The sequence below is a fragment of the Caloenas nicobarica genome, chromosome 2, assembly GCF_036013445.1.
Source record: "Caloenas nicobarica isolate bCalNic1 chromosome 2, bCalNic1.hap1, whole genome shotgun sequence".
Taxonomy (NCBI): Eukaryota; Metazoa; Chordata; class Aves; order Columbiformes; family Columbidae; genus Caloenas; species Caloenas nicobarica.
The window spans coordinates 31,921,065-31,946,181 of record NC_088246.1 but is presented as its reverse complement, the minus strand read 5'-3'; the positions used below and the strand labels follow the sequence as shown (position 1 = coordinate 31,946,181).

The 25,117-nt window shown below is 39.3% G+C and overlaps 1 protein-coding gene across 2 annotated transcripts; it reads left to right on the top strand.

Annotated features, from left to right (window-relative positions):
- The first annotated feature begins 210 nt into the window (after positions 1 to 210).
- Positions 211 to 24,738, top strand: ANKMY2 (ankyrin repeat and MYND domain containing 2). Of its 2 annotated transcripts, XR_010605777.1 has the most exons (11): positions 211 to 405; positions 3,454 to 3,518; positions 12,097 to 12,235; positions 13,968 to 14,066; positions 15,764 to 15,924; positions 17,171 to 17,385; positions 18,512 to 18,647; positions 20,333 to 20,461; positions 20,892 to 21,033; positions 21,981 to 22,364; positions 23,277 to 23,356. XR_010605777.1 is itself a non-coding variant. In XM_065628581.1 (10 exons), exons 1-10 carry the CDS (start codon positions 339 to 341, stop codon positions 23,498 to 23,500), a joined length of 1,377 nt encoding a protein of 458 aa, XP_065484653.1. In that variant the 5' UTR covers positions 211 to 338; the 3' UTR covers positions 23,501 to 24,738. The 2 variants fall into 2 exon arrangements, 1 of the variants encoding a protein (XP_065484653.1); XM_065628581.1 differs by lacking the exon at positions 21,981 to 22,364 and having other exon boundaries at positions 23,277 to 24,738.
- Positions 24,739 to 25,117: the final 379 nt, after the last annotated feature.

Sequence of the window (25,117 nt, the reverse complement as noted above, 5' to 3'; positions counted from 1 at the left end):
CTCGTTTCTGAACTTTAAAATGACGAACAAGAGAGGAACGGTCTCCTTCCCTCCGGTAGCGCCGAGATGGGAAGGCGGTGGAAGGGGACAGCCGGCACCCAATCTCCCCCACGCCGTGACGGGAATGGTTTACCCCGCGGCCGGCCCCTGGCGGGGCGGGGCTGTGGGAGGAAGTCGCCATGAGGAGCGGGGCGGGCGCTGCCGGGTTCGCCGCAGGGCGGGGGTGGCTGGGGGCGCTGCCGGGCCCGGGCCGAGTTCACCTCGCCGGGCTGAGTTCACCTTGCCGGGCGGCGCCGTCTCGAGTCCGCCTTACCGTTTGCGGGAGCTAGGGGGGCGCGATGGCTCCCCCCAGGAGAGGGGACCTGAGCCCCGAGGAGAAGGACTTGCTGGGAGTGATCGCCACAGGTGAGCCCGGCCCGGCTCTCACCCCTCCGCGGCGGCGGGCGCTGGCGCTGCCCCGGCCGGCCCGGCTCCGGCGCTTCACCTCGCCGCGGGCTGGCAAGGCCGGCGCCCCTTCTGCGCCGCGCCGGTTGTGCCCGAGGAGGGTTGGCTTTGAGGCCCGCGGAGGGCCGGGCCGCGGCGGGGGCGCTGCAGCCGTTACCGGCCGCGCGGCCGCCTCGCGCGGGCCGTGGGCTCTCCTCGGCCCTGGGCCGCCGGCACCACGGGGCTCCCGGGGGCCGTGACACGGGCCTGCCGGCCTTCCAGCCCCGCCTGGGGGCCCTGTCCTGCCCCTAAACGGGGAAAATGGCTGTTCCCCTGGAAGTGGGAGAGCGCTGGCTGAGCGTCGGGCAGGCCTGTGCCGTCCAGGGAATGCCAAGGGGGCAGCTTGCCAGGCGTGGAGGCGGTGTGTGTGGATGTGCAGCACAGCCCGGGCAAGCCCAGCTGTGACGCTCTGACTCTGCCAAGGAAAGCTTACATCTTTCTTATGTGTATTCATACTTGTAAAGTACGTTGACATTTATCTAGTGACTTGTGTTAATGTGCAAAGTAACGTTTTCTTGGGGATAATCCAGTTCTTCAGCCTGTTACAGTTTTCCCTATGTGCTGTTGCCAGAGCAGGATGTCCTTGCAGACAGGATGTTCTTAATTTAACACAATTTGAGCTTGTCCACGGTATTGTGCACCTCTTATCTCTTGAACTGTTTTAGTTTGCATTTCATGTAACTGTTACAGCTTCACCATTTTATGTGGCACTTATGCTTATTGCTTGGGGGCTTTCTGTCCCTCTTGCTGTAACAGTTGGATTTCATGGTCCAGCAATGTGAATTTCACAGCCCTGTCTAAATAGTTATACTCTAAATGGTATCTTGAAAGTTATGAGCAATGTTTGTTAGCTGGAGGTAAATGAAAAACATGTATTGCACTACATGCATTTCCGCATGTAGTTTTGAGGCGATTTGAACCCATAAGAAATTACTTTATAGTTTTGAGACTTCACACTCAATTATATTAAAATGTTGCTGTGTGTCAGAGACACAAGCATAAGACAGCCATTAATTAATTTATTGTAGATGAGAGTCAGTTTGATTGACTCACTTTAATCAGAGTTTTAGGTCTTCAGCTTGTAGACACTTCTGTGTAACTTAGCTGATTAGGGTCATGGGATAGCTCAGGTTGGAAGGGACCTGAGGAGGTCTCTAGGCCAACCTCTTGCTCAAAACAGGTCAGCTGTGAGGTCAGATGAGATTGCTCAGGGCTTTATCCAGTCTGGCCTTGAAAACCTCTGAGGATGGAGGCTGCACAGTGTCCCTGGGCAAGCTGTTCTGCTGCCTTACTGGGCTTGTAGTGAAAATGTTTCTCCTTATATCCAGTCTGAAGCTTCTTTTTCTTTAAACTTCTGCCTCTTGTCTCTTGGTTTCCTGCCATGCACCTCTATGAACAGCCTTGCTCCAACTTTAAGTTCTAGCTAATTCTAGAAGTTTGATTTCTGTCAACTTAGTGTCTTGTTTGGAAATCCTTCAATGTTTTGTCATATGGAACCTGGACTTGTAAATGCAACTTTGCTTTGCTTGCATTAAAATTTACTTGGAAGATCACCCCTTGAAGACTTGCTGTTTCTGATGTTCCTCTGAAAACTACTCCAGGTCCTAAGAAGTTTCACATGTTTTCTATCTATCTATCTGTATATATACTTGGGGGAATACAGTAGTTGGCAGTGCCTTGTCAGTCAGTATGTTTTACTGGGTCTTTATCAAGTGTGTGAGATGATTCAGGTGACTGGCTTTTTTGCCTAAAATAATTATTTTTTAGAAAAAATGGTAAAGAAACCATAACCTTTATGAAAATAAATTATTTCTACTATTTGTAATTTATTTTTGAAAGAAAATGAGACACAGCTGAATTTGCAAGAGCTGCTTTGCTGAAAATTTGCTGGAAGAGCCCCTCCTTGTGATATAATGAAGATAAACATGAAGTCTGTCATTAAAATAAGGAATGTAATGCTTATTTTTATTAAGCACATAACTGCTGAAAGAGCTTTGCTTGTGATTGAATCAGTGATCAGAAATTGTTGTTAATTTGCAATAAATTTAATTCCACAAATTTAGACTCTTTGAATGTTCTTTCATTTCTATTTGTTGGAATGTCTGTTGAAGTTGCATTGACATTACTGAATAGGCCTTCCAAGGGCTTTAAATCACATTCTTAATCTGTGGCTTAACTGAGAGGATTCTCTTAGCAAATATAAATACTGTAATAATAATATAAATATAAAAATACAAAGTTAAGACCTACTTTTCCTCGTACATTTTTTTTTTCAGAGTTCAGTCTACTTACGCATTTGGCAATTTTTAGAAATGTCATTGATCAAGTTATCTCAGTCCTTGTCGTTTCCACCTCTATTGTCTGTTACCAAAAGCAAATTCCTTCCACTTTTGTGGACCTGGGAGGTGGAATGTCGCAGATTTCAAATCTAAACAGGAAAGGAGATTTGAATAAATTATAAAGCATGTTCCATTCTGACCAGAAAAGTCTTTGAGTAGGATAATTCCCTTTTTAGAGAATTTAGCTCTTTTAGACATAAGGTGCTCCAAAAGAGGTGAAAGTACAGAATGTGTTAAAATGCTCAGTATTATTTACTCATTCAGAATTGTTCTGATGCAGTTTACGAAGAGACATATTAGCACCCTATTCTTGTGTGTGTGTAGATCAGTTACTACACAAAAAATGGATGTTTACATCTAGTGCATGCTTGCAGACTACTCTTCGATGTTATGACTTCTTTCTTGGCTTTTAGCTTCTAGAACAGAACACTGGTTATTCCTAAACCTTTTCATTAAGTGCAATTGCTTTATTGGTGGTTAATCTATGTCCCAAGTGGTTAATCTACAAAGATTTTGATTCTAATCAGGAAGGGAACTGGTATTTTTTCCTCTTGATTCGCAGTTTATTCCTCTTCTCACCCCCATTTCTCTCTTTTATCTTTTTTTTTTTTTTTCTCCTCTCCAATTAAAGGAAACACCGAGGAGGCTGGAAGGCTACTGGGCAGCAAGAATGTCCGTGTCAATTGCTTGGATGAGGTACAGTGAAACCGTACAAGCATAATACTGGGTTTAGCAAGGAAAATGCTAAGTCTGAAGACCTTTTTGTTGTTAAATAGCATTGCTATACAGACTCCTGGAAATCAGTTATTCTGAAGATATTTCTAGCCTGTAGCTGAATAATGAAACTTTGAAGAGCTTGCTTTTTTTTTTTTTAAGAAAATTTAAAGATTAATGTTACTTAAAGTGCTACACTGTTTGTATTTTCTCTCACATTCCAGCGTGAACTTGGGTGTCTGTAAGGTAAAATGAACACTGCGGCAAGACACATGGGGATGCTCCCTGGCTTCTTGTCACCTCCACCAAACTGTAGTCCCTCTGCTTAGATATCAGCAGACTGTGTGGGTAGGGAATACCTGTCCCCATCTCACGCTTGCATCTCATCACCTAATGCCTTATCTTTGCAGAGCCATAAACATACGCAGTGAGTAACTAGGTCAGAAGTAGAAAACACTGTATTTTGCAGAGGCAGATGTGATAGACATGTAGAAGGTAAAATTCTTAAGTGCTGCCTAAATCTGGGAGGAAGTTTGTGGAGAAAGGAACCTTATATGATGTCTGTATCTCTTTCCTCCTTTTTTTCTTCTTACAATGTTTTTCTAAAGCGGAGGACATTAATATGGAGTGTAACATGGAAGAAAAACTGTAATCACCCAGCTTGCATGTTAGATCAGTGTGCAGTTTATAAATTTAAATGTCAATTTGTGCTTTTCCTAACTTGATAATTTCATAGGATCACTAGGAAGTTCAGGCTAGCAGAGACCTCAGAAGGTCAGAACCCTCAGGTCAGGACCTTCAGAAGGTTCAGCCTCCCACTCAGAGTAGCTTCAGCTCCGGTGTCAGATGAGGTTGCTCTGAGCTTTATCCTGTCTGGCCTTGTAAACCTTCAAGGATGGAGACTGCAACAATATTTCTGGGCAACTTGTTCCACTGCCTTACTGTGCTTATGGTGAAAATGTTTTTCCCTTATGTCTGAACATCTATTTCAACTTAGGCTCATTGTCTCTTGCCCTCCTGCCATCTTAACTGAAGAGTTTGGCCCTGTCTTCTCAATGATCTTCCTGTAGGCACTGGCTGGCTGCTGTTGGGTTCACAGAATGTTAAGGATTGGAAGGGACCTTGAAAGATCATCTAGTCCAATCCCCCTGCTGGAGCAGGAACACCCAGATGAGGTTACACAAGAATGTGTCCAGGCGGGTTTTGAATGTCTCCAGAGAAAGAGACTCCACAACCTCCCTGGACAGCCTGTTCCAGTGTCTGTCACCCTCACTGTGAAGAAATTTCTTCTCATATTTAAGTGGAACCTCCTGTGTTCCAGTTTGTACCCATTGCCCCATGTCTTATTATTGGTTGTCATCAAGAAGAGCCTGGTTCCATCCTCATGACACTCACCCTTTATATATTTCTAAACATTAATGAGGTCACCCCTCAGTCTCCTCCAAGCTAAAGAGACCAAGCTTCTTCAGCCTTTCCTCACAAGGGAGATGCTCCACTCCCTTCATCATCTTTGTTGCCCTGCACTGGACTCTCTCCAGCAGTTCCCTGTCCTTCTTGAACTGAGGGGCCCAGAACTGGACACAATATTCCAGATGAGGTCTCACCAGGGCAGAGTAGAGGGGAAGGAGAACCTCTCTCGACCTACTAGCCACCCCCCTTCTAATACACCCCAGGATGCCATTGGCCTTCTTGGCCGCAAGGGCACAGTGCTGGCTCATGGTCATCCTGCTGTCCACCAGGACCCCCAGGTCCCTTTCCCTCCCACTGCTCTCTAATAGGGCATTCCCCAACTTATACTGGAACCTGGGGTTGTTCATACTCAGATGCAAGACTCTACACTTGCCCTCGTTATATTTCATTGAATTTTTCCCTGCCCAACTCTCCAGCCTGTCCAGGTCTCGCTGGATGGCAGCACAGCCTTCTGGCGTGTCAGCCACTCCTCCCAGTTTTGTGTCGTCAGCAAACTTGCTGACAGTGCACTCTAGTCCTTCATCCAAGTTGTTGATGAATATATTGAATAGTACTAGTCCCAGTACTGACCGTTGAGGAACTCCATGAGATGCAGCCAAAGCCATCTCTTCTTCAGGCTAAACAAGCCCAGTTCCTGCAGCCTCTCTTCACTGCACAAGTACTCAAGTTCCCACCATGTCTTGATGGTACCCCACTGAACTCACTGCAGTTTATCCATGTCTTTGTTGTACTGAAAGGCCCAACATTGGACAGGGTATTGTAGCTGTGGTCTCATGAATGCAGGAAAACTATCACTTCATCTACTGGTTATCTTCCTGGAGCATTGTTAGCTTTTTTTTTGTGCTGCCAACAGATCAATTTTCTGATTGTTCTTAAATACAATTAATATTTAAACCTTAATTTCTAATGTATGAATTTCAACAAGCTTCTGACAAACTACTCCAACCTTTACAGTAAACTTCAGGAACACAAGATACAACATAAGTATGTTTGCAAATGTCTGTTATTGTTCGTACTTTAAAAGCTTTTCTTGAATGTAATTGCTGAGCTAGTGCTGAATGACTGCACCCTTGATGCACTATTAGAGCAACATGCAGGATTACTCTTGAGAGGATATGGTTTATTAACGGAAATCAGCCTTATGCCTCAGGCTATTGTTAAAGAAATAGTATTAACAATACTCGCCTAATGCTCACATCTGACTAAATACACCCAAGGCACATAAGGCTTAAAAAGTTCATGCAATGGACTTCTTGCAGTCTCTTTTTTATCCCCAAGAGTGGTGTGTGATGATGCATATTGAATAGGAAAGGGTTCAGATTTGTTTAGGATTCTCAATCAGTTATCTCACATCAACTTTTAGAGTTTTTCTGTTATAAACCATTTTCCCTCTAATGTGTTATTCTAATATCTATACATAAATAGAGTGTATGAAACCCTAGTTAAACACTGGCTTCATCTGTTATTCAGCATTGCTATAACTGGAGTCTGCTTTGAATGCATCAGTACTTATTTTCTTCTGCTGCTGCCTTAGCTGTTTATCCTGAAATTCACATTATTATTATATTACTACTGTTACTTATATTATTTATGTTAAGAAATGAGGAAACAGCCCTGAAAATGCTTAGATATTGAAATGGGAGCACAATTCAGTTGGGAACTGAGAACTCATTTCCTTCCCTAAAGCCCTTTTTACATAAGAGAATCCACAAAATGAGCACAAGTTTAATGTAATCCTCTCCTCTGTGCTACAGCAAGCATGCAGTCACAATTTAATAATTTCCACAGGCTGGAGAATCCAGAAGCAGGCTGTTAAATATTGCAATTCCTGATTTAAAAAAATAAACATGTAAGATGTCCCTTTAATTTTTGTTTTGGCCATATATTCTAACTGCTTAGGTCTGCTTTTTTCTAGATTTACAAACTACTGAAACACGCAGTCTTTTCTCTATGTACTTTTAGACAAGGACCAAGTCACATCTCAAACATCTTCCAAATGCATTGGCTTTTAAAGTGTCTTTACTAAAGTTATGTTTCTTCAGTAACTGAGTTGTAATCATGGCTCTTTTCTGAATCCTTTCCAGTTATTTCAGCTGCTTCCTTCAAAAATGGAGGCATGAGCTGGACACAGTGTTTCAGCATTGCTGCTGCTGTTGTTACACGTATTTAAAAAAATAATAATAAAAAATCTCTACATGAATTTGCCTTTCCTGCCCATGTGCCAAGACTCACCCTGCACCTCCTCCAATCTGCAGTGCTCTACTGGGAGCAGCAGGTCACTTGAAAGCAGAGTAAAACCCCTTTATTCAACTTAGTTTCACACATGCCCACCTTCCAGAAGGTTGTAGATGTCCAGCAGATACAGTCCTGTTTTTCCTAACATCTTTTCAGACCAAATAATTTTTTTGTTGTTGTTTGTCAAAGAAAGGAAAGGTATTTTGGCTCTTTATGAAAACAAAGAAATAGATAGCTTTTCCACAGAACTTGTCTTTAAAAGTTTGACTCTGGCAGCTTTAAAACTTCAGAGGCATTTAAGCTCAAATATCCCAAAATATTAGGACAAATAGATGAGCAATGGAAATGGATGCAAAATAAACACAAATACATTTCATTTAATGCACACTGCTTAGTCATTTTTTGTCCTATTTTATACGGAGTGGTCGCTAATTTGGAAACAGTGTGTGGAAGAAGGTGTTCTGTTTTTTTCTTTCCCCTGGGAGTACAGAGCTTGTAAATAGCGTTGACGCTTCATGTTGGCAGTTTGCTGACTTTAACTCCATTTGCAGGGTGCGGCTAAGACCTTTCAGATTATTACGGAAAGGAAGTCTAGAGGAAGCGCATGGCATTTCTAGCCGTGGAAGTTCCCCCCCATCACATTGGCAGTTCAGGCTGCGAGGGAACACTGTAGTACCACAATTCCATAGCTTCTGCAGATCAAGTGGAGAGACTTGACCTAAAAAGGCTTCACAGTTTTGTGTATATAAATAATTTTTAGGTCATTCATAATCTTCTTATATATAAAACTATCATTTGGCATTAGCAGCATTACTTTTTCCCTCTAGTTTGGTAATTCAGCTGTTCTCTTCTGTAATAGAATACATCTTTCTGGAAACAGTCCACTTCTAGATGCTAATTACAGAACTGAATACTTCCTGGGAATCACAGCAGCAGCCGGATTATTAGTGTATGAGACGTGTAGCTTTGCTCATACTGATAATGTTCAGTGGAGAGCTCTTCAGTTAATCTGTCTTGCTATTCCAGTATGAACTTCCTATGGTAGCAGAAAATACCCAGATCCTTGGCCTTTATTGAGGAGAAAGAGTTGTGTCTTTTGATGTTTTTTAAATAGTATTTCAAAATACACAAACGGAAGAAAATTTGACTGCTACTAAGAACTGTCTGTTTTCAATTCAGGTCACTGACTGATGTAGACTTTAATTTTTCATCACTGCAGATGAACAGAAATATCATCAGAAAAATCTAATGTGTTACGTATGTGAAACCAACAGCTCAGCAGGGTCACTAAAAAGGAGAACTATAGCTATGATTGACATATCTACACTCACTGAACAATATTTCATATTCTAATTAGCTCATACTTGGCTATAGCTAAAATTTTCAGGCATGTATCTATTGACTAACCTCCAAAAATAGCTTGTAGCAAGTTTGAGATAGGTAAGGGCAATCTTATGCAAAAGCTTTAAAGATGAAATTTCTAAAGGCTTTCATGCAATGAAAATTCAAGTAAAGTATTTTTAGAATAGCAGCATTCAGTACCATTTCTGTTAAAAATCAGAGACATTATTACAATCCAGTTCCAAATACCTACTTGCATTAGTCTTAATTACTCGGTCTGATTTCAGTAGTGCTCTTCATTTTTATTTAGAAAAGTTGATTTTTAATACATTACTCAGCTAGTATTTCTGTGTTCTTATTGACACTGGCTCCTTTTGAATCATTTGTTTTCTTTTTAGTAACTTTCCAAATATTGTGTCAAATGAAAGCCAAACCTCCAGTCTACATGTTTAATTTGTAATTTTCTGAATGAATAGAACTGTTATAGTTTCCTGAATCAAAAGAATAAAATAAGGCACTTTTTCCATGTTAATGTGGGGCTGGGCTCCTCATTGCAAAATGAGCTGGGAAAGGAGAAGGTGGATGCTATAACATACACATCAGCATAGAAGTGTCTACAACAGTTTCTCAGCTGGAGTTTTTACAGTCTCTTTTTAAAATTTTATTTTCTGGTTCCATTTACCCAAATAACCTCTGAGTTAAACTGCAGTTAAGCAGCTGGTATGTACACATTCAGTGTCACAGTGTACGCCAATACCTGCCGAGGGAGCTGCTCCAGTGTGATTCAGCCCATGTGTGCCATATTTTGGCTATGTTTCCATGGTTGAGAAGAAGGATGAAGTGAGGATGAGAAGTATAAAACACTGGGAATCTGGGGACTGCCAGGATTCCTCTTTTTCTCTTGAATAACACAGGTCTATGTGGCTACTTCAGTAGTGCATCATCAACAGGTTCTCCACAAAACAATGGCTTTTAAAAATATACATGTATCATGTCTGTGTTCTTACGCAGTCAGTATGAGTGTTTAAATGCTCACAACGTGGTCAGTTTTTCTGCCATATATGCACAGGTGACTGGGATGAGGTGTGGTCTTGTTCCCTGGTCACCTCCTGTTCACCACCAAGATGGGAGATGTTAATTTTGCTCCCTGTAAACTGTGTAACATTCCTGCAAAGTAAACAAGAAACTGGGAGAGATTAATTTTTGTCCTAGGCAATGAGGGTTAAAGACTGGATTTTTGGTCAGAAGAACATTACATAGTAGCTGCTAGAAAATGGATTCTTCATCCTTTGTTGCATGCTGGAACAATAAAGTCATCTCTGTGCTTAATAAACTGTCTGCTAGATTAGTCTTTTAAGTACGTTGTATTGACAATCCAAATGTCATCTGTCAGAAAACACGCTGTTGCTGGACCTGTCTTTGTGATTCAGCCTGACAAGAATATTTGCAGTCATCTCAGTTTCTGCATACGGGCATAATACAGAATACCGAGCTTGTGTCTAGCCTGTAACTTTTTTGTTTGCTGTGAATATGAAAGGCCGATATTTGTGTGACTTTAAATCCAGTTTCTAACAACCGTACACGTTTTCTGCTTGCTATGTTTTTCTGATCCACACCACAGCCTGACACTTTGAAAATTTAATCAAAGGCTTTTAAAAAAGTTTCCCAGGAAGAGTGAGTGACCAAAAAAAACCCACCACCAAAACCCAAAACAACAAAAAGCAAACAAACAAAAAAACTCAAACCACACACAAACCAACCCTTTCTTTTCTCCTATAATCAAACAGATTTTTTTTTTAATTGAAGCAATTGACATTCAAGATATAACCAAACTTAAAATTGTTTTCTTAAAGTTCCTTCTCCAGTCAAAAACCTTATTGTGTTCATACCCTTACAGCAGTACTTTTCTGTGCTGCTAAAAGAGGTGAATCCATACTAGGACTCCAGACTGGGATTAGCCCATAAAAATTGCTGTCAACATAGCATAACACATAACACAACATACTTATATATTAGGATAGAAAGCCTTTATAGGGCCACAACTGAAACCTGACAGAAACAATCACAAATTTGTTTCATGCTTGTGAAGTGACATCTTCACATCTTTTGTTTTTTTAACAACAGTGTATATTGCAGTTTACCAAAATATTTTGGGTTACTAAAATGTAATGCGTCAAGTAATCATTTGTTATTGTTTTCAGTTAGAATGGAGAATAAAGAAAATACAATGCTTTAAAATTGTTATTATAATTTTAACTTTCCCAATTTCCCTCACCTTTAGGAATTCTTTGAAAATTATACTGACAAATTTAACTCAATTGGGTTTTATTCTATCATAAGTTGAACCAAGAAATACATTAAGGCTCAAACTGACAGTTTATTTCAGAGTATCACATTACCATGCTTTTACAGAGCCGCAGTAATGGTGTACGTGAGTGTATTCACACGTACAGCCTTAACCTGCAAAAAAAGGAAGAAAATCCCATTTTGATTTCCTTCAGGGACAGACTAAAGCACACTCCTTTTTATTCAGTGTGGGAGAATGTTCTTGAGCAATTACTACATCTCGGCTGATAACACGAATCCTGACTTGCTGTTAAGTAAAAATAAACAGCATATTGGAAAAAGCACATCGAATTCTAAAAACAGAATGTCACGCAATTTTCTCAAGCAGAAATGTGCTCCTCCCTGCCCTTTGAGAGGGAGAGTGCCTGCACTGTCAATTCACCTTAATTCTGTAAACTTCCCCTAGGATTTGCCCAGGTTTGCATTTATAACTACACCAGTGCAACTCTAATAAAAACTCAGTGCCTCCCTTGCTGAAGCTGATCCTTTTCCTGCTAGCGCAGTGTATCAAAAGGTGAGGTGTGAGACGGTGCGGTTGTTAAAGTCTAGTTAGGGCTGTGTGTCTGAGCAAGGGCTTTCAGAGCACCGGCTGATGGAAGAGCACAGACACAATACCAAAAAAGTGCAAAAATGGGGGAGAGGAGGATAGCACAATTACCAGTAATCACAACTGAAAATGAGCAAGCTGGGTTTCAGGAACTGCAAGTCTTCGTAATGACAAAAGCAACAAGAGCCTATTCCTAATTTTCTTGTTGCTCATCATATCGTGTGGGGGAGAAAAGAAATAACTTAGGAACCTAACAAATCTTCTAAAACAAGCTTTTGCCACTAACAGAAACATTAGTTGTCTTCAGCACTAATGTCTTATACAAAATGCCAATGACAAATCGGTGGTAAAGGGTTTTCTTTTATCAGTGCTGGTCTGTTTTCAAATATATAGCAAAGCATAATCAGAAGAGTGACATGGAAATGGCAAACTTACTATATGTTAGTAAACATTTTTTCGTCAAGGTTTTGTGAGCTTTTTTGTTGTTGCTAACTTAAATATTATGTGAGGCTTGGGCAGATACACTCTATATGTATGTATGAGTAAAAATTATCGATGGTATAGAGATGAAGAGATAAAACTAATTATTTTTTTTATGCTACTTCTTTTTTGTGTTGTTAGCATGGCATGACCCCTCTAATGCATGCAGCGTACAAAGGGAAAGTAGACATGTGCAGGTTGCTGTTGCGACATGGGGCTGATGTTAACTGCAACGAACACGAGCATGGATACACTGCCTTGATGTTTGCTGGGCTTTCAGGTAACTTCTTACTGAACTTAGCTCACTAATTTTTATGACATTGATGGGTACAATTTACCGTAAATTAATTATTTAAAGGAAAATGGCACCTTTCGGTTATTCAGGTTTACTGTTACTTATATGAACCAGGCATATATGTCAGGACCAGTAGAATCATCAAGACAGTGGAATGAGATAGCTACTGTTCAGGCTTGTTTCATAAAAATTGACTTTGTTCAGAATTTTGAGACATATACTCTATTTTGTCTTGTATATCAGATCTCAAAATTCAGTCTCCTGTGACTGTTTTCATCTGAAGTAGGATACATTCTGTTTAATTATAGTGTGTTACACTGGGAAAAGATGCTGCACCAAACTGCTTTTTTTAGGATTACGAATCAGTAGCCTTTACTAATATTTGAGGCTTGTCAGAACAATCTAGTATTTTTCAAATTTTGCCTTTTTCCTATGTTATTTTTGCAATTATCTTGCGGGCTTTTAAAATGTATTTAGTAAGTTTTTAAAAAAAATGTTTTCTCACATTAATATTCACTCTCTTATATTTTTTCTTGAGAGTGCTTATAGCTGTATGTATTTTCTCCTGTCTCAAGTGGTGGTTTGCAGGTTTCCACTTGCTATTCTTTTTCCCTGATGGAAGGAACAATTATTTCCTCAAGTAAGAAAAAGACATTACATAAAAAACCATAGTTCCTTCTGGAGAAAAGATTAGATTTGGGAATATTAGGTTATCTTAAGTATCTTCTTTACTAGGCCACTTACGTCTTCCCAAAAAGGAGATTCTAGAGGAGTAAGATTTCTTAGCAGGCAGAGTTTAAACTCTGCCTTCTTTCATCTTAAGTATAAAAAAAGAAGGGCGTGTGTGTATATGAACTTTAACTGGATCATCAGATTGCTTTTCTGCTAAAACTTTGGTAAAAAGATTTGGGAAATGTCAGTGTTCTGTGGCATTGAGCAACATCAGAGCTGCAGCAGATAGATGGGAACAAACTCTCAGAGGTTGTTAAATGGCTGCAGCTTTATGGAAAATGGTGGATTTTTACCATTTTCTCACAGCTGAGCTTTTAACCTGTCATCCTGGGTTTGAATGCTTCTGAATGTTGACTTTAAGGTCTGTTATCTGTGAGTGCAAAAGGTACATGAGCACTACTGATGCATAGCCTTTGTTTTAAAATCAGAAATACTCTTTTCTGTCCACAACCCCCTTCTTTTTTTAAGTTCACTTTTCTGTACTTAGCATGTGCACAAAACCTGATACCGTAAGAACACCCGTGAAAGCAGAACCAGCATGAGTGGTGACAAGTGTCCTTATTAGTCTCCGAAGGGCAGCGATTAAGTCATCTAATCTTCCCATCAAATTTTAGCTTCATTTTACTTGGTATTTAGCCCAGTCTGAACACCCAGTTCCTGCTGCAGAGAAAGGAACAATCTGTTCTCTTCTCTATGTTCCTGCTACATAATAGTACCGGATTTGTTTTTCTTCTTAGAATAGCAAATGTTGTAGTTGAACTGTCAAACTAGATTACTAGAACTTGCTTCTATACTGCTATCCAGAGGGACCAAGCTCTAGTGTATGCATAAGACTCCTATAAGCTTCAAATAATGACATTAAGAACACTTATTTCCCTCAGTGTTACTCCTGCTCTTCAAGAAATTCACCCCATGTTTTTCTATAAGTTCTTTTTTTTTTTTTCCCCTCTCTCTCTCATTCCCTGTATCTTCCTTCTGGATTCAGGAAACAAAGAAATCACCTGGATGATGTTAGAGGCTGGAGCAGAAACTGATGTTGTCAACTCCGTGGGAAGGACAGCAGCTCAGATGGCTGCTTTTGTGGGTAAGGTGAAAGTTTGTTATGATTTCCTAAACTCCTAAAGAAGTAAAATGGTAGATAGAAGTCTCAGGCCCTGTTCTAAGGTAGTCAGTACTTACGGACCTGAACTTGACAAGAACAAGAGAAAAGATTTGCGATTCCAGTATGATGTGTCATCCTGGGCAAAACATGGAAACAGGCTTTTTTCCATTGTTATGTTTCTTTTTCTTGTCTCATTTTTTCTAAACCCTTTTTACTTTTTTACCCATCTTGACAGTGCTGGGAGATTCTTGGATTAACGTTCCCAAATATACAACTTTTTCTGTATTTCTAGCAAGGATGTGTGATAAAATATTACTAGAAAAAGTGGCACCGTTTTAATAATTCAGCTATTGCTGTCCAAATGACCTTCCCAACAACCAAAAATGAGACCTGTATTTTCACTTCAACACAACCGTCTTGTTTAAGTGTCTGAGAACTCTCTTGCAAGTCTGTTAGGTGTTCTGGGTTCAAGAACCTCCCTTGCCTTTTAGAGCTACTTCCTCGAATAGTGAGTTAGTGCAGTTTCAATTTCAATGATATCTCATTTTTGTCTTTTAAAGAGGAAAAGATCGACATTACTCACTTGATGTTCAAGCAGCAAAGCCTTAACTATTCACTTAATATGTCAGAGAAGTCCACTCCTATTAATTATGCTTTGGATTTGGAGAGTCTTTTCCAGTGTGATGCTGAATTGAGTTATTAGCGAATGGGGAATGTTGTCTCCAACATAATTTTGGAGAATTCTTGTTTAAAATCTCATCACGTCACCAAGATAAAATATTTTGAGGCATACTGAGATATGCTGCTCTGCAGAAGTCTGAGCGTTGGAATCCATTCCTGTTCTTTTTTATTCTCTGTCCAATCAACATTAATTCATCTGTCTGTGTGTGGGAAGTGAGGATACTTCTTACCCTGTCATTTGTCTTACACTGTGCTCTGTTAGCTTAGAACAGTCCCTTCTAAAACAGTGGAGAGTTTTAAATGCTGGAATTTGCTTGGCTATGTCATCTTCTACTGATTAATAGGATTAGTGCCAAGATAAATCAATTTAAAGAATGTGATCCTGAACTAGAGAAGCTAAATTTTACTTTCCCTTTAGCCAAGTAATCCATCATGTTGTCAGATGTAGAAAACAAGAAGGGGGTGTAACTTCTCTCATCGTGTTACTTCCATCACGGTCCCTTTTTTTTGGTAAATTTTAAGCGTGTTCTGTTTTTATAGTTTCTCCCACTTTAGGTTAATGCACTACTGTCTGTTTCAGGTCTGAAAACTTACAAGTCTCGATGCAAATGTCATTAATTTTTGAAAGTGCAAAGTGGAGAGAACCTCTCTTGGAAAATTTTAACACCAGCATTTCACTATTAGTATAGTATAACTTTGTGGAGAAATACCTGTTGTCTTGGTTTTGGCTTACCAGGGAGGGAGGGTGCAGGAACGGGACAGAGTTCTCAAAATGAATTTTCATGAAGTCATTCCCTGCTGGGAGTCAGTAGGTTACACTTACTGAGCAGAAAAGTTGCGCTTATCAAATGCCTGTTACCACTGCAAAGCGTATAGCGTATACCGCCAAGCTCCTTTGTGGGTAATTCTCACCTGCGTCGCTTATATTAGATATGGGTTTAGGTCTTTTTTTTGGTTTTTTCATTTCACTGGTGATTTTTTTTCTTGTGTGCCTTTAGGTCAACATGACTGTGTGACTGTCATCAACAACTTCTTCCCACGTGAAAGGCTGGACTACTATACTAAACCACAAGGCTTAGATAAAGAACCGAAACTGCCAGTAAAATTAGCTGGGCCTCTACATAAAATTATTACTACTACTAATATGCATCCTGTTAAGGTGGAGTAATACGCAAATTCTATGTGTTTGTTGGCATGGGACTGTTTCTTTACGTCAGAAAGCATTCAGCTCTTCAGAGTCCAGTTGAGATCAAAAGCATTATCCACTAATTCAGATGCTTCTGAAAAGGAGAAAGAATTGGGCTCAACATTTAGACATGATTAAAAAATGAAGCTATTTCAGCATCTACATACACCATAATCTCAAACTAAGATCTTCAAGTGGAGAGATTCATGGTTTTTACATCAATAGCCATTAATAGCTTTCTTTTTGGCTTGCTTTTTTTATTAGACCCACTTGAAGTGGCAACATAAAACAATTTCCTGTCTTAACAAAATCTCATTGTTCTCTCAATGCTTGTCTCAGCATGTATCTTCCTACCTTCATCACTGGTTCACCGTAGTAACATCTGCTGCTGTTGTTTTTGAAAGTATGGGCAAGAGATGTTTATTTTTACTTCCCAGTATATTTGCTGAAAATAATGTTTACTCCTCCAGTGTAGTTCAGAGAAATTAATACACCTAAATTCAAAGACAAGGTCCTTGGGCTTGCCGTTCAAAATCAGGAATTTGTCAACAGTTGCCAAGCAGGTATCTGCAGCACATATAAACAGTAATGCACCCGTGGCAGCTAATTTAGCAAGTAAAGAGTTTCCTCTTAAAATGGTGAGTTCAGTGCTTTCCTAGTCCAGCTGAAGTACTCCAAGATTTTGTGAGGTTCATGTCTTCTGTGAAACTGCTTAAATCATACAAGTCCAGTTTACTTTAGGTCAGGGGTGTCAAACTCATTTGTAGGAGTAGTTACATTTACACAGTCCTAAAATTACATTCAGCCCTTTTAAGGCAACCATAAGGCTGATGTGGCCCCAGGTGAAAATGAGTTGGACAGCCCTGCCTTAGGTGTTTAAAAGGAAGGAGATTTTACAACAGTGTCCAGTAGTTTCTGTAACTCTTTAAATAGTTTTTACTTTTCAGGTTCTTATTCTGGGAAAATCCTTATTATTTTTAATACCAGACTTAATTTTGAATACTACTTTTATGGGAACTGTGAATTACAGTGTACTAAATAGTAATACCAAATAATGACTGAAAAAAGAAGAGGAAGACTGCATAAGATGGAATTAGAGGAATATTAGAAACTCCACTGAAATTTAGCTATGATGAGCTGTATAACCTTTAATGCTAATGCACAAGTTCAAAAACATTCGTTCCTAATGGGATTACATTTTCCTCAATCTTTCTCATAGATCGTGTTGCTGGTAAAAGAGAACCCTCTGTTGGCCGAAGTAGAAGCACTGCAGAAATGTTACAGGGTTCTGGATCTAATTTGTGAGAAATGTATGAAGCAGAAAGATATGAATGAGGTACTTGCTATGAAAATGCACTACATCAGTTGCATCTTCCAGAAATGTCTTACGTTCTTAAAAGAGCGAGAGGACAAACTAGATGGACTTATCAAAAGGTACGTATTTCTACAGAGAGGTCTGAAGGCTTGTGCATGAACCAGCTTTACAGATAAGTGACAATGACAACTGTAATAATAGATCGGATTGTCTTGGATAAAGGCTATGCCACGTACATTTTGAAATAATCCTGGTTACGCTCACTTCAGGGTAGCATTGACTCCCTTTTTTCTGTCTGAAGTGACGTATTTTCTGGGGTACAAAGGCATCACTCCCAGTGCTTCAGTTCCCTGCTGGAACTGGTCAGAGCCTGGCAATCGCACACACCAGGAAACAGCAGAGAGCGACATGGGGTGGAGGCAAAGGGGAGTGACAGGCTTGAAAAAAGAATTTCTCAGTGTCTGACATGGATCATCTGGGACCATTTCTCTTGCTCTCCAGAAGCCATACAGGATGAGAGTCTTTTCAAAAATACTTAAGCAACCAAGAAGTGAAAATCTCACTGGCTCGGGATGAGACTTAAATCACTTACATGGATCTTCAGAACATACTCAGAGTCACAAAACCAGCTGCATGTTCTTAAGTATCAAAGTAAATGTCCTGGCTTTTGGAAGGGTCACATTCCCCATAGACCTCTGTGGATTTCTGTGTGATGCTGAAAATAAATTATGAAGTCAGCTTTCACATACTGAAATCAAATAGTTCATCGGTGGTCCATATAAAAAAGTAGGAGCCAACCAGATAAATATAGAAGCACTAGGACTGTAACACACTATTAAACATCAGGTAAAGCAGAATTTGTATTTTAAAGTAGTATGTATTCTTCAATGTTTATTTTTACAATGCTCATTTTTAAACACAACAAGGCATTTTGCTGCTTCCGTCTGAAGTAGATACTAGTCTCCTGGTAGATTATTGTGTTTCTCTGTGTGGCTGAATTAGTAAGTAGTAGTTTCAGAGCATACATTTAGTTATTTTATATTTCATAATGATTATCCATTAGAATAAAAATAATTTCATTTGCATTTTAAACACTGTTACGTTTGAAGTTGTCAAGTTATTTTGAATTATAGTTCTTCTCTGAAAGAGGACAGAGTCAGGAGGACAGAGCACAGCATGCTGGGTATTTGTTCTTGAACGTTTACTATGTGATTTCTTATTTGACTTTGGTTTTTAAAAATTTAGTCTCTTGAAAGGGAGAGATAAAGATGGTTTCCCTGTATATCAAGAGAAGCTAATTCGAGAAAGTATCCGAAAGTTTCCTTACTGTGAAGCTACGTTGCTCCAGCAGCTTGTGAGAAGTATTGCTCCTGTTGAAATAGTAAGTTTTGCCTATCAAGAAAATACTTTCCAAGCAACTTGCATAGTAAATTCAGTTTAAACTAAGCCATCTTTCTGTTTCCATCTTTTCCTGTGTCTATAATGAATGCTTAAAAAATTCAGCTTTTAAAGAAAATTATAACTGTGTCTGTGTTGGAGCTTTCTTTTCCTACTGTGAGATGTCTAGTCAATTTTTCTCTGCCAATTCGCTTTTATAAATTGTAGGTTTTGCAATCTTTTTTCACAATGTCTAAATTCAATGTAAGATCAAATAATTTTCTAGATTTAATGCATTTCTAGTGTACACGTAAAGTTAGCAATACGTGATGGTAGAAACAGAGAAAATGTTCTGTGAAGCTCCTTTTGTAACAGGGAGAGGCAAGATTATACAATATAGAGTAAAATGTATACCTAAATTAGGAAATCAAAGTTACACATTAAAAAAATCTAACTTCAGTTTTCCTCATGCACCGTGGCTGACACACTTCATCACAGTACTATTAATTAGTGCATAATAAATCCTACACAAGAGTTGTTATTCTTTTTAAAAATGCTCTCTCTGGCCTCCGACAGCTACATGTTCTATGCACCAACACTGGGGAAGTGGAACAATTTTGTGACGTGTTTGGATTATGCTGAGTGAATTAAAAATAGCCTCCCTCTTAAGTGGCTCCAGTCTACTGAAATGTCCTGAGGCTTAATGCAATCCCTACTGTTTGTCTAGGCCAGAAAAATAAACACCGTGTGAAAACATAAGCCATCATGGTGCATTAAGACTTGCTCTAGAGTAAACATTTTCCTTCCTGTCCCTTTTTTCTTACAAGAGCTTGTAGCCTTTTCTGCCTTCTCCCTTTAAAGAAATATGGTTTATTGCATTGGATTTCTGTCCATTTGCAGAACTGAGAAGGAGGAGATGCTATGCATTTTTAATTGTCTGGAAGGCCTTGACTTTTGGCTTGCACAATTACTTTGGATTCAGTCTGGGCATCTCAGCACTGTCGTAGTCATTATGATCGTGCATATTCCATGGTAGCCCAACAGTTCAAGGATTTACTGAGAGATGGGGCAACTTGGTAGTTTTTTTCCTCTAGTGTTTACGTCATTGCCTGAAAGAGTAGTCGTAACTTATGGTTACCAGTAAAATATAGTAAATCTTACTGCTTGTATTGCATGGGAAAGATACTGCAAATAATATCGGAATAATAATATGCAAATAATTGTTTTGAAGATTCTGATTTCTGACCATTTGGTCTGTAGTATCTGAGTGCACTGAGCACAATAGTATATCAATGACAAGCAAAATATCTTTGTGTGTGTCAGCACAGAGACTAATCTGCAAAAACCTGCTACAAGTGGATAACAGCGTGTAAAGAACAGAATTCCTTAGTAGTATTATTAATGATTTACAGAGTAAAAAAATATAGTTTTTATCCTCCTTTCTACAGAAGCTAAGGACTGAGTTAAGTTTATATACAAAAATGTAGCTAACTGTAGAAATGTTGTGTTGTGCATGTTTGTTGAAGTTCTGCGATTTTGTTTTATGTTCTTTCTGCTGTGGCATCTCGAGTGAGACTGCAGCCGGTTGCTTGGAAACTCGCATTCCTTGTTTTGTTTTTTCCTTGTGTGTCCCTCTTCATGGGAGTGCTGGTTTTTCACCTCCTGGCCACCTCTTGTCTTACCTTTCAGGGTTCTGATCCTACAGCTTTTTCTGTACTTACACAAGCTATTACTGGCCAAGTGGGTTTTGTGGATGCCGAATTCTGTACAACTTGTGGGGGAAAAGGAGCGGACAAAAGATGTTCAGTGTGTAAAATGGTAAGAATCCATGAGTAGTTAGAATGAATCACAACAAATAGCGCCACCGAGGTGCTGAGGATTTTGAATGCTTGACTATTTACTGTGTAGATTTACGAGGAGTGGCACGTATGCCTACAATGAAAATGTGCAAGCCAGCTACTTCTGGGAGAGGTGCCTGAAATTCACAAGTAAGAGCACTTGCATTTCCAAGTGTGTGTGTTTAAGAATTAAGAAGGAGTAAAATTTCTGTATGTTAAGAGTTAACAAAGTAAACTATTCTTTATAGAGTTTCATATAGCTTAGAATCACTCCATATGACCTTAAAAACTGCTTTAAAATACCATTAAGTAATATACATAGAGAGATTTAATTTGGCACGTTAAGAAATACAAGAATATTGTATTTTTTTAGTATGTAAAGATGAATTGATAGCTCTGGTAACTTTCAGGTGATGTACTGTGACCAGAACTGCCAGAAAATGCACTGGTTTACCCACAAAAAAGTCTGCAAGACCCTGAAGGAAATTCATGAGAAACAAGAACTAGAAGCTGCCAAAGAAAAAAGGAAACAAGAAAAAAAGGAAAAAAAAGGTTAGGATCTGTAGTTTGCTTGCCGGAACTAATGCTGCATTAACTGCACCACAAGGAGCAACAGTAAGAGATCTTAAAATCTGTAACAGCCAAAGTTGAAAGAAAAACCTTTGTTGTAGCATAGCAGCATACCTGCATTTGTGGAATTCTGGTCTTTCAAATTACAAGTGCTGTGTGCTTTCTAAAATCTGATTTTTAATGCTAGCATTACACGGATTTCTGCAACTAAAGCATTCTGAAGTACACTGCACTGTTTCAAAAGCCAAATCTTTAACCAAAATCATGCTGAAATTTCATGCTACTCTGCCTTTCGTTGGAGGCATTAGGACAAGTTAGGTAACAACAAAGCAGCCTGTTCCTTCCAGTTGCAAAGGTTAATGCAGCGGTTAATTATCCTGTAATACTTTCTTCATGATCAGAGTATCAAGTTGTGTTGTGTACTTTGAATGTGAAGAAAGCAAATGTTACTCTAAACTGTTAAGGGCGTTTTTCTCCCTTCACAAAGCAAATGATTAATACATAATGACAGAAAAAACACTGTTTTACACACACACTCCCTTAACTTATTCTGATACCATGTTTCTGTAAGTGAAATAATACAAAAATTGGAGGTGAAATCACTTTTTCTCTTTTACAACTTATTAGATTCCCTTTTCCTTGTTTTAAGGATCATAGAAATGCACTGGACAACTCACACTTTTCTTATAGTGGCAGTGCCCTTCACTTCAGCTGGACTGTGAAAACTATAGCAAGAAATAAATTAGTAATAAGTTACTTACTGAAGTCGTCAACAGCTCCATGTGATGATCCTGTTACAAGAGTTGCTGTTGCATGGCATCAAGACGACTGTGGAAGTTGGGGACAAGGATACTAGAAATCCCACACAGCAAAACGCGAAGAGCTGTGAGCAGTGTGGTACCTCACACTGGTGACAAATGCACTTGCAGGTTCACGTTAACTGAACGAGTCAGTGGCCGGGCGCTGAGGCAGAGACAGATCTTAGAGGATGGCTCTTCTCCCTCCTGTCCTTAAAAAGGGAAGCTGACATTTTTTGACATGTTATGACTGCATTACCTACATGTTAATCTTCACTAACTTCTTCAGCTACGTGGCCAACACACTAGAGACCTTATCAGATTATGTGTTGTTAGCAAGACAGTGAATTGCTCTTAGCTTGAAGTCACCTTCTGAATGGTGCTGCATCAACAGTCTTCTTACCAACAGCAATTTTTAGCTAATAATACCCCCTACAAATCCTATACATTGGGAGTGGGAAGTAAAAAAAACCCAGCAACTGCAACCAAAAGTTTAAGAGTTTCTGCCGTGCAAGGGTGAGTGTTAAGTCAGTGTGTGTTTCAGCTTGTGCCTAAGGCAGTTGGCTCCAGAGCCAAGTGAGACCTTGGCAGGGCTCTGGCAGTGTTGTGGCTGGATGTGACAGGGTTTTCAGCTGGCTGTCAATCATAACAGAGAAAAAGAAACCAAGATAGACTCCTTCTGAAGGTGCCAGGGCCCCCAACTAGGCTTTCCCCTCTTCTCAGAATTGCTAGCAGACAATCCCTACTTAGCAAAATCAAGGCAAAAAGTTATTTGACTTTTTTTTTTTCTTTGAAGACATTGCTTCGAAAGTAAAGGTGCAGTGGTGATTCTGTTCCATGCAGTAAGCTTATAAATTTTAGGATGACGCGCCTCAAAGTTCATTGTGGTCAACTGTTCATTAGCAATTAATTTCATCAGTCTGTAACATGCAAAAATGCTTCCTACATAATCATGTGCATGCCTTTTTTTTTCTTAAAAAAAAAGCCAACAACAACAACAAACCAACCAACAAAACCCAACTAAACGACCAAAAAACACCCCGACACATAAAAAACTAACCTGTACTCTATGTTTAACCAGCCTGCAGCCATTCTTTGTGAAGCTAACTGTAAGAATAGTGTCAATAAAGCAAGTTTGAATTGAAAGCTAAAATAACTGCAGTGTCCTACTCTGCTCTTCTTAGTATTAGAAAGAAGTATGGCGAAAATAAAGTAGTGAGAGCTTTGTGTGGGGTTGTTTCAGAGTAATATTACACCAACTTAAGCAGAGCTGTAGTGCCTTAGGGGTTTTTTGATGAAGCTTGCTTAAGTTAATCATTTTTGTAATTGATGCAAAGTCTCCTAGTGTTTATTACTCTTCAACAAAAAAAATGTTTGTTTGCAGATGGGTTCATTGTTTACTAATGGTGCGATTTCTCTATTGCTTAGATGACATGCAACTGGTAGAGGGTAGTTCTACAAGTGAAGAACAGTCGGATCCTGGTCCAGATGCTACCAAAGAAGTGAATCCAAATCATGCTACTGAGGGAACAGAAGAACCTGAATTTACCAAAGAGATGGAGGCACAAGCCCTGCAGGCTGACAGTCCACTGGAAAGTGAGACTGGCTTATCTGACATTGCTCTTCAAAAAATTCAAGATTCTGAGGAGTAAGAGGAGGGAATTAAGTGTTCTGGCTACGTCCCTGTACCTCAAGCGTCCTAAAGAACTTTTTATGCTGACCATGTCCGAGTTCTTCTGGCATGGCTTCTGCAAGACTCCCGCTGAAAGACAGCATGTCTCTGCTTATCTTGAGATGCAATACTGGCTCATTTGTCTATAAATATTTAAGGTTCTGTTGTAGATTGTCAACACAGATATTTATTATCTGATAAAAACTAGAGTGGCATAGATCCATCTGCATGTATACCACCAGTAAGCATAGTAAAGATCTATTACTATCTGTGGTTAATCAGCCACTTGGTGAAAAATAAAAAGCATTTGATTTGGATTATTCATGTTTTCAGAACCTAAAATCTATTTCAATTGTTTTTTTTTTTTTTTTGCAAGTACACAGAACTGTAGTTAAAGGTGTTTGGAAGCCAACTGTTAAACTGCTTTTTTGACACCATTTTATGAAGCTTTATCTGAAAGAATTCAATATCAGTTAAGTTTCTGAAGATGCTCATCTGTACTGTAAATATTTTTGACTAGTGAGTGCACAACAATAGTGTCTATTTTGTGGCAATTTTATTAAATGATACTGCTGTTTCAGATGTCTCAAGCTGACTGTGAAATGTATGTTGCAACAGAATTATTTCACTATTGGTCTGGTCAAAAATATTCCAAGTTTTTCAAACTCTAATGAAGGGAAGACCAGAATGATTTAAAATATTTTGACTGACAATAATAATGGTTTCTAAATCTTAGCTTTCAGGTAAAGGTGTCTTGGAGCACACTGGGATGGATGTTACTGGTCGCAGTGAATTAAATGGGAAAATTCATGTGTGCATTGACACAACTGCGATTTTGCTTAGGCTTTCAACTGAGTACTGTATCTAGAAAATAGTTGCCCTTAACTGTGCTGTTTTCACTCAGATTTACTGCTGTGTCTCACGAAATCAATGGGAACGCCACAACTGAAAATATCACTTGCTGCATAAGGATGGCAAAAATTGAGATATGTAACTGTTGGATGTTTTGAACATGGCAATATCCTTCAACTTAGAGGAATAAGGACCATCCTCAGAGGAAAGAGAGGCAAAATACTATTAATTTTTTACTATTTAATATATTGAAAGTTTTTTGTTTAATATTTTGAAAACTGTAAGAGTGAGGATACATAAATGCACCTGTGCAGGGAATGTACCCGTGTTTTAATTTCAAGTATTAGTAAATTGTAAAGAATAAAGGGAAGTTTTTTAAAAGAAGGAGCTGCGTGGCAATTTTCTTTACTGCATCTGTAACGCCTGTTGGGACATACAGTGACATTCTCATTTGACATGTGTGGGCCTCCTCTAGCTCGGGTGTACGAGTTTAATTTCATGACAATTGGCAAGCAAGAGATGTCCGCCTGGAACTGAGATATGGAGTCATGATGTGGTCACCAGCCACTCTTGGATCTGGGAATGCAGAAGTGCTGCTGGTTCCCTGTTCTACATGTAGCATTCGGGGCTCATGGGGGCATGTTGCTCTTCAAGGTTTCTCTGAAAATGCAAACCCTTTAGCACAGATGTTTCAGGATTTTAGAACTGTGTTAAAATCCACAGTGTAAGTCTTGCTTTTATTCTG

What these genes read in the sequence shown, in the direction of transcription:
- ANKMY2 (XM_065628581.1), top strand. Translation starts at nt 339, where the DNA reads ATGGCTCCCCCCAGGAGAGGGGACCTGAGCCCCGAGGAGAAGGACTTG. An exon ending in GTATTGCTCCTGTTGAAATA is followed by an intron (nt 18,648 to 20,332) that starts GTAAGTTTTGCC and finishes CTTACCTTTCAG; the next exon opens with GGTTCTGATCCTACAGCTTT. An exon ending in GATGTTCAGTGTGTAAAATG is followed by an intron (nt 20,462 to 20,891) that starts GTAAGAATCCAT and finishes GGTAACTTTCAG; the next exon opens with GTGATGTACTGTGACCAGAA.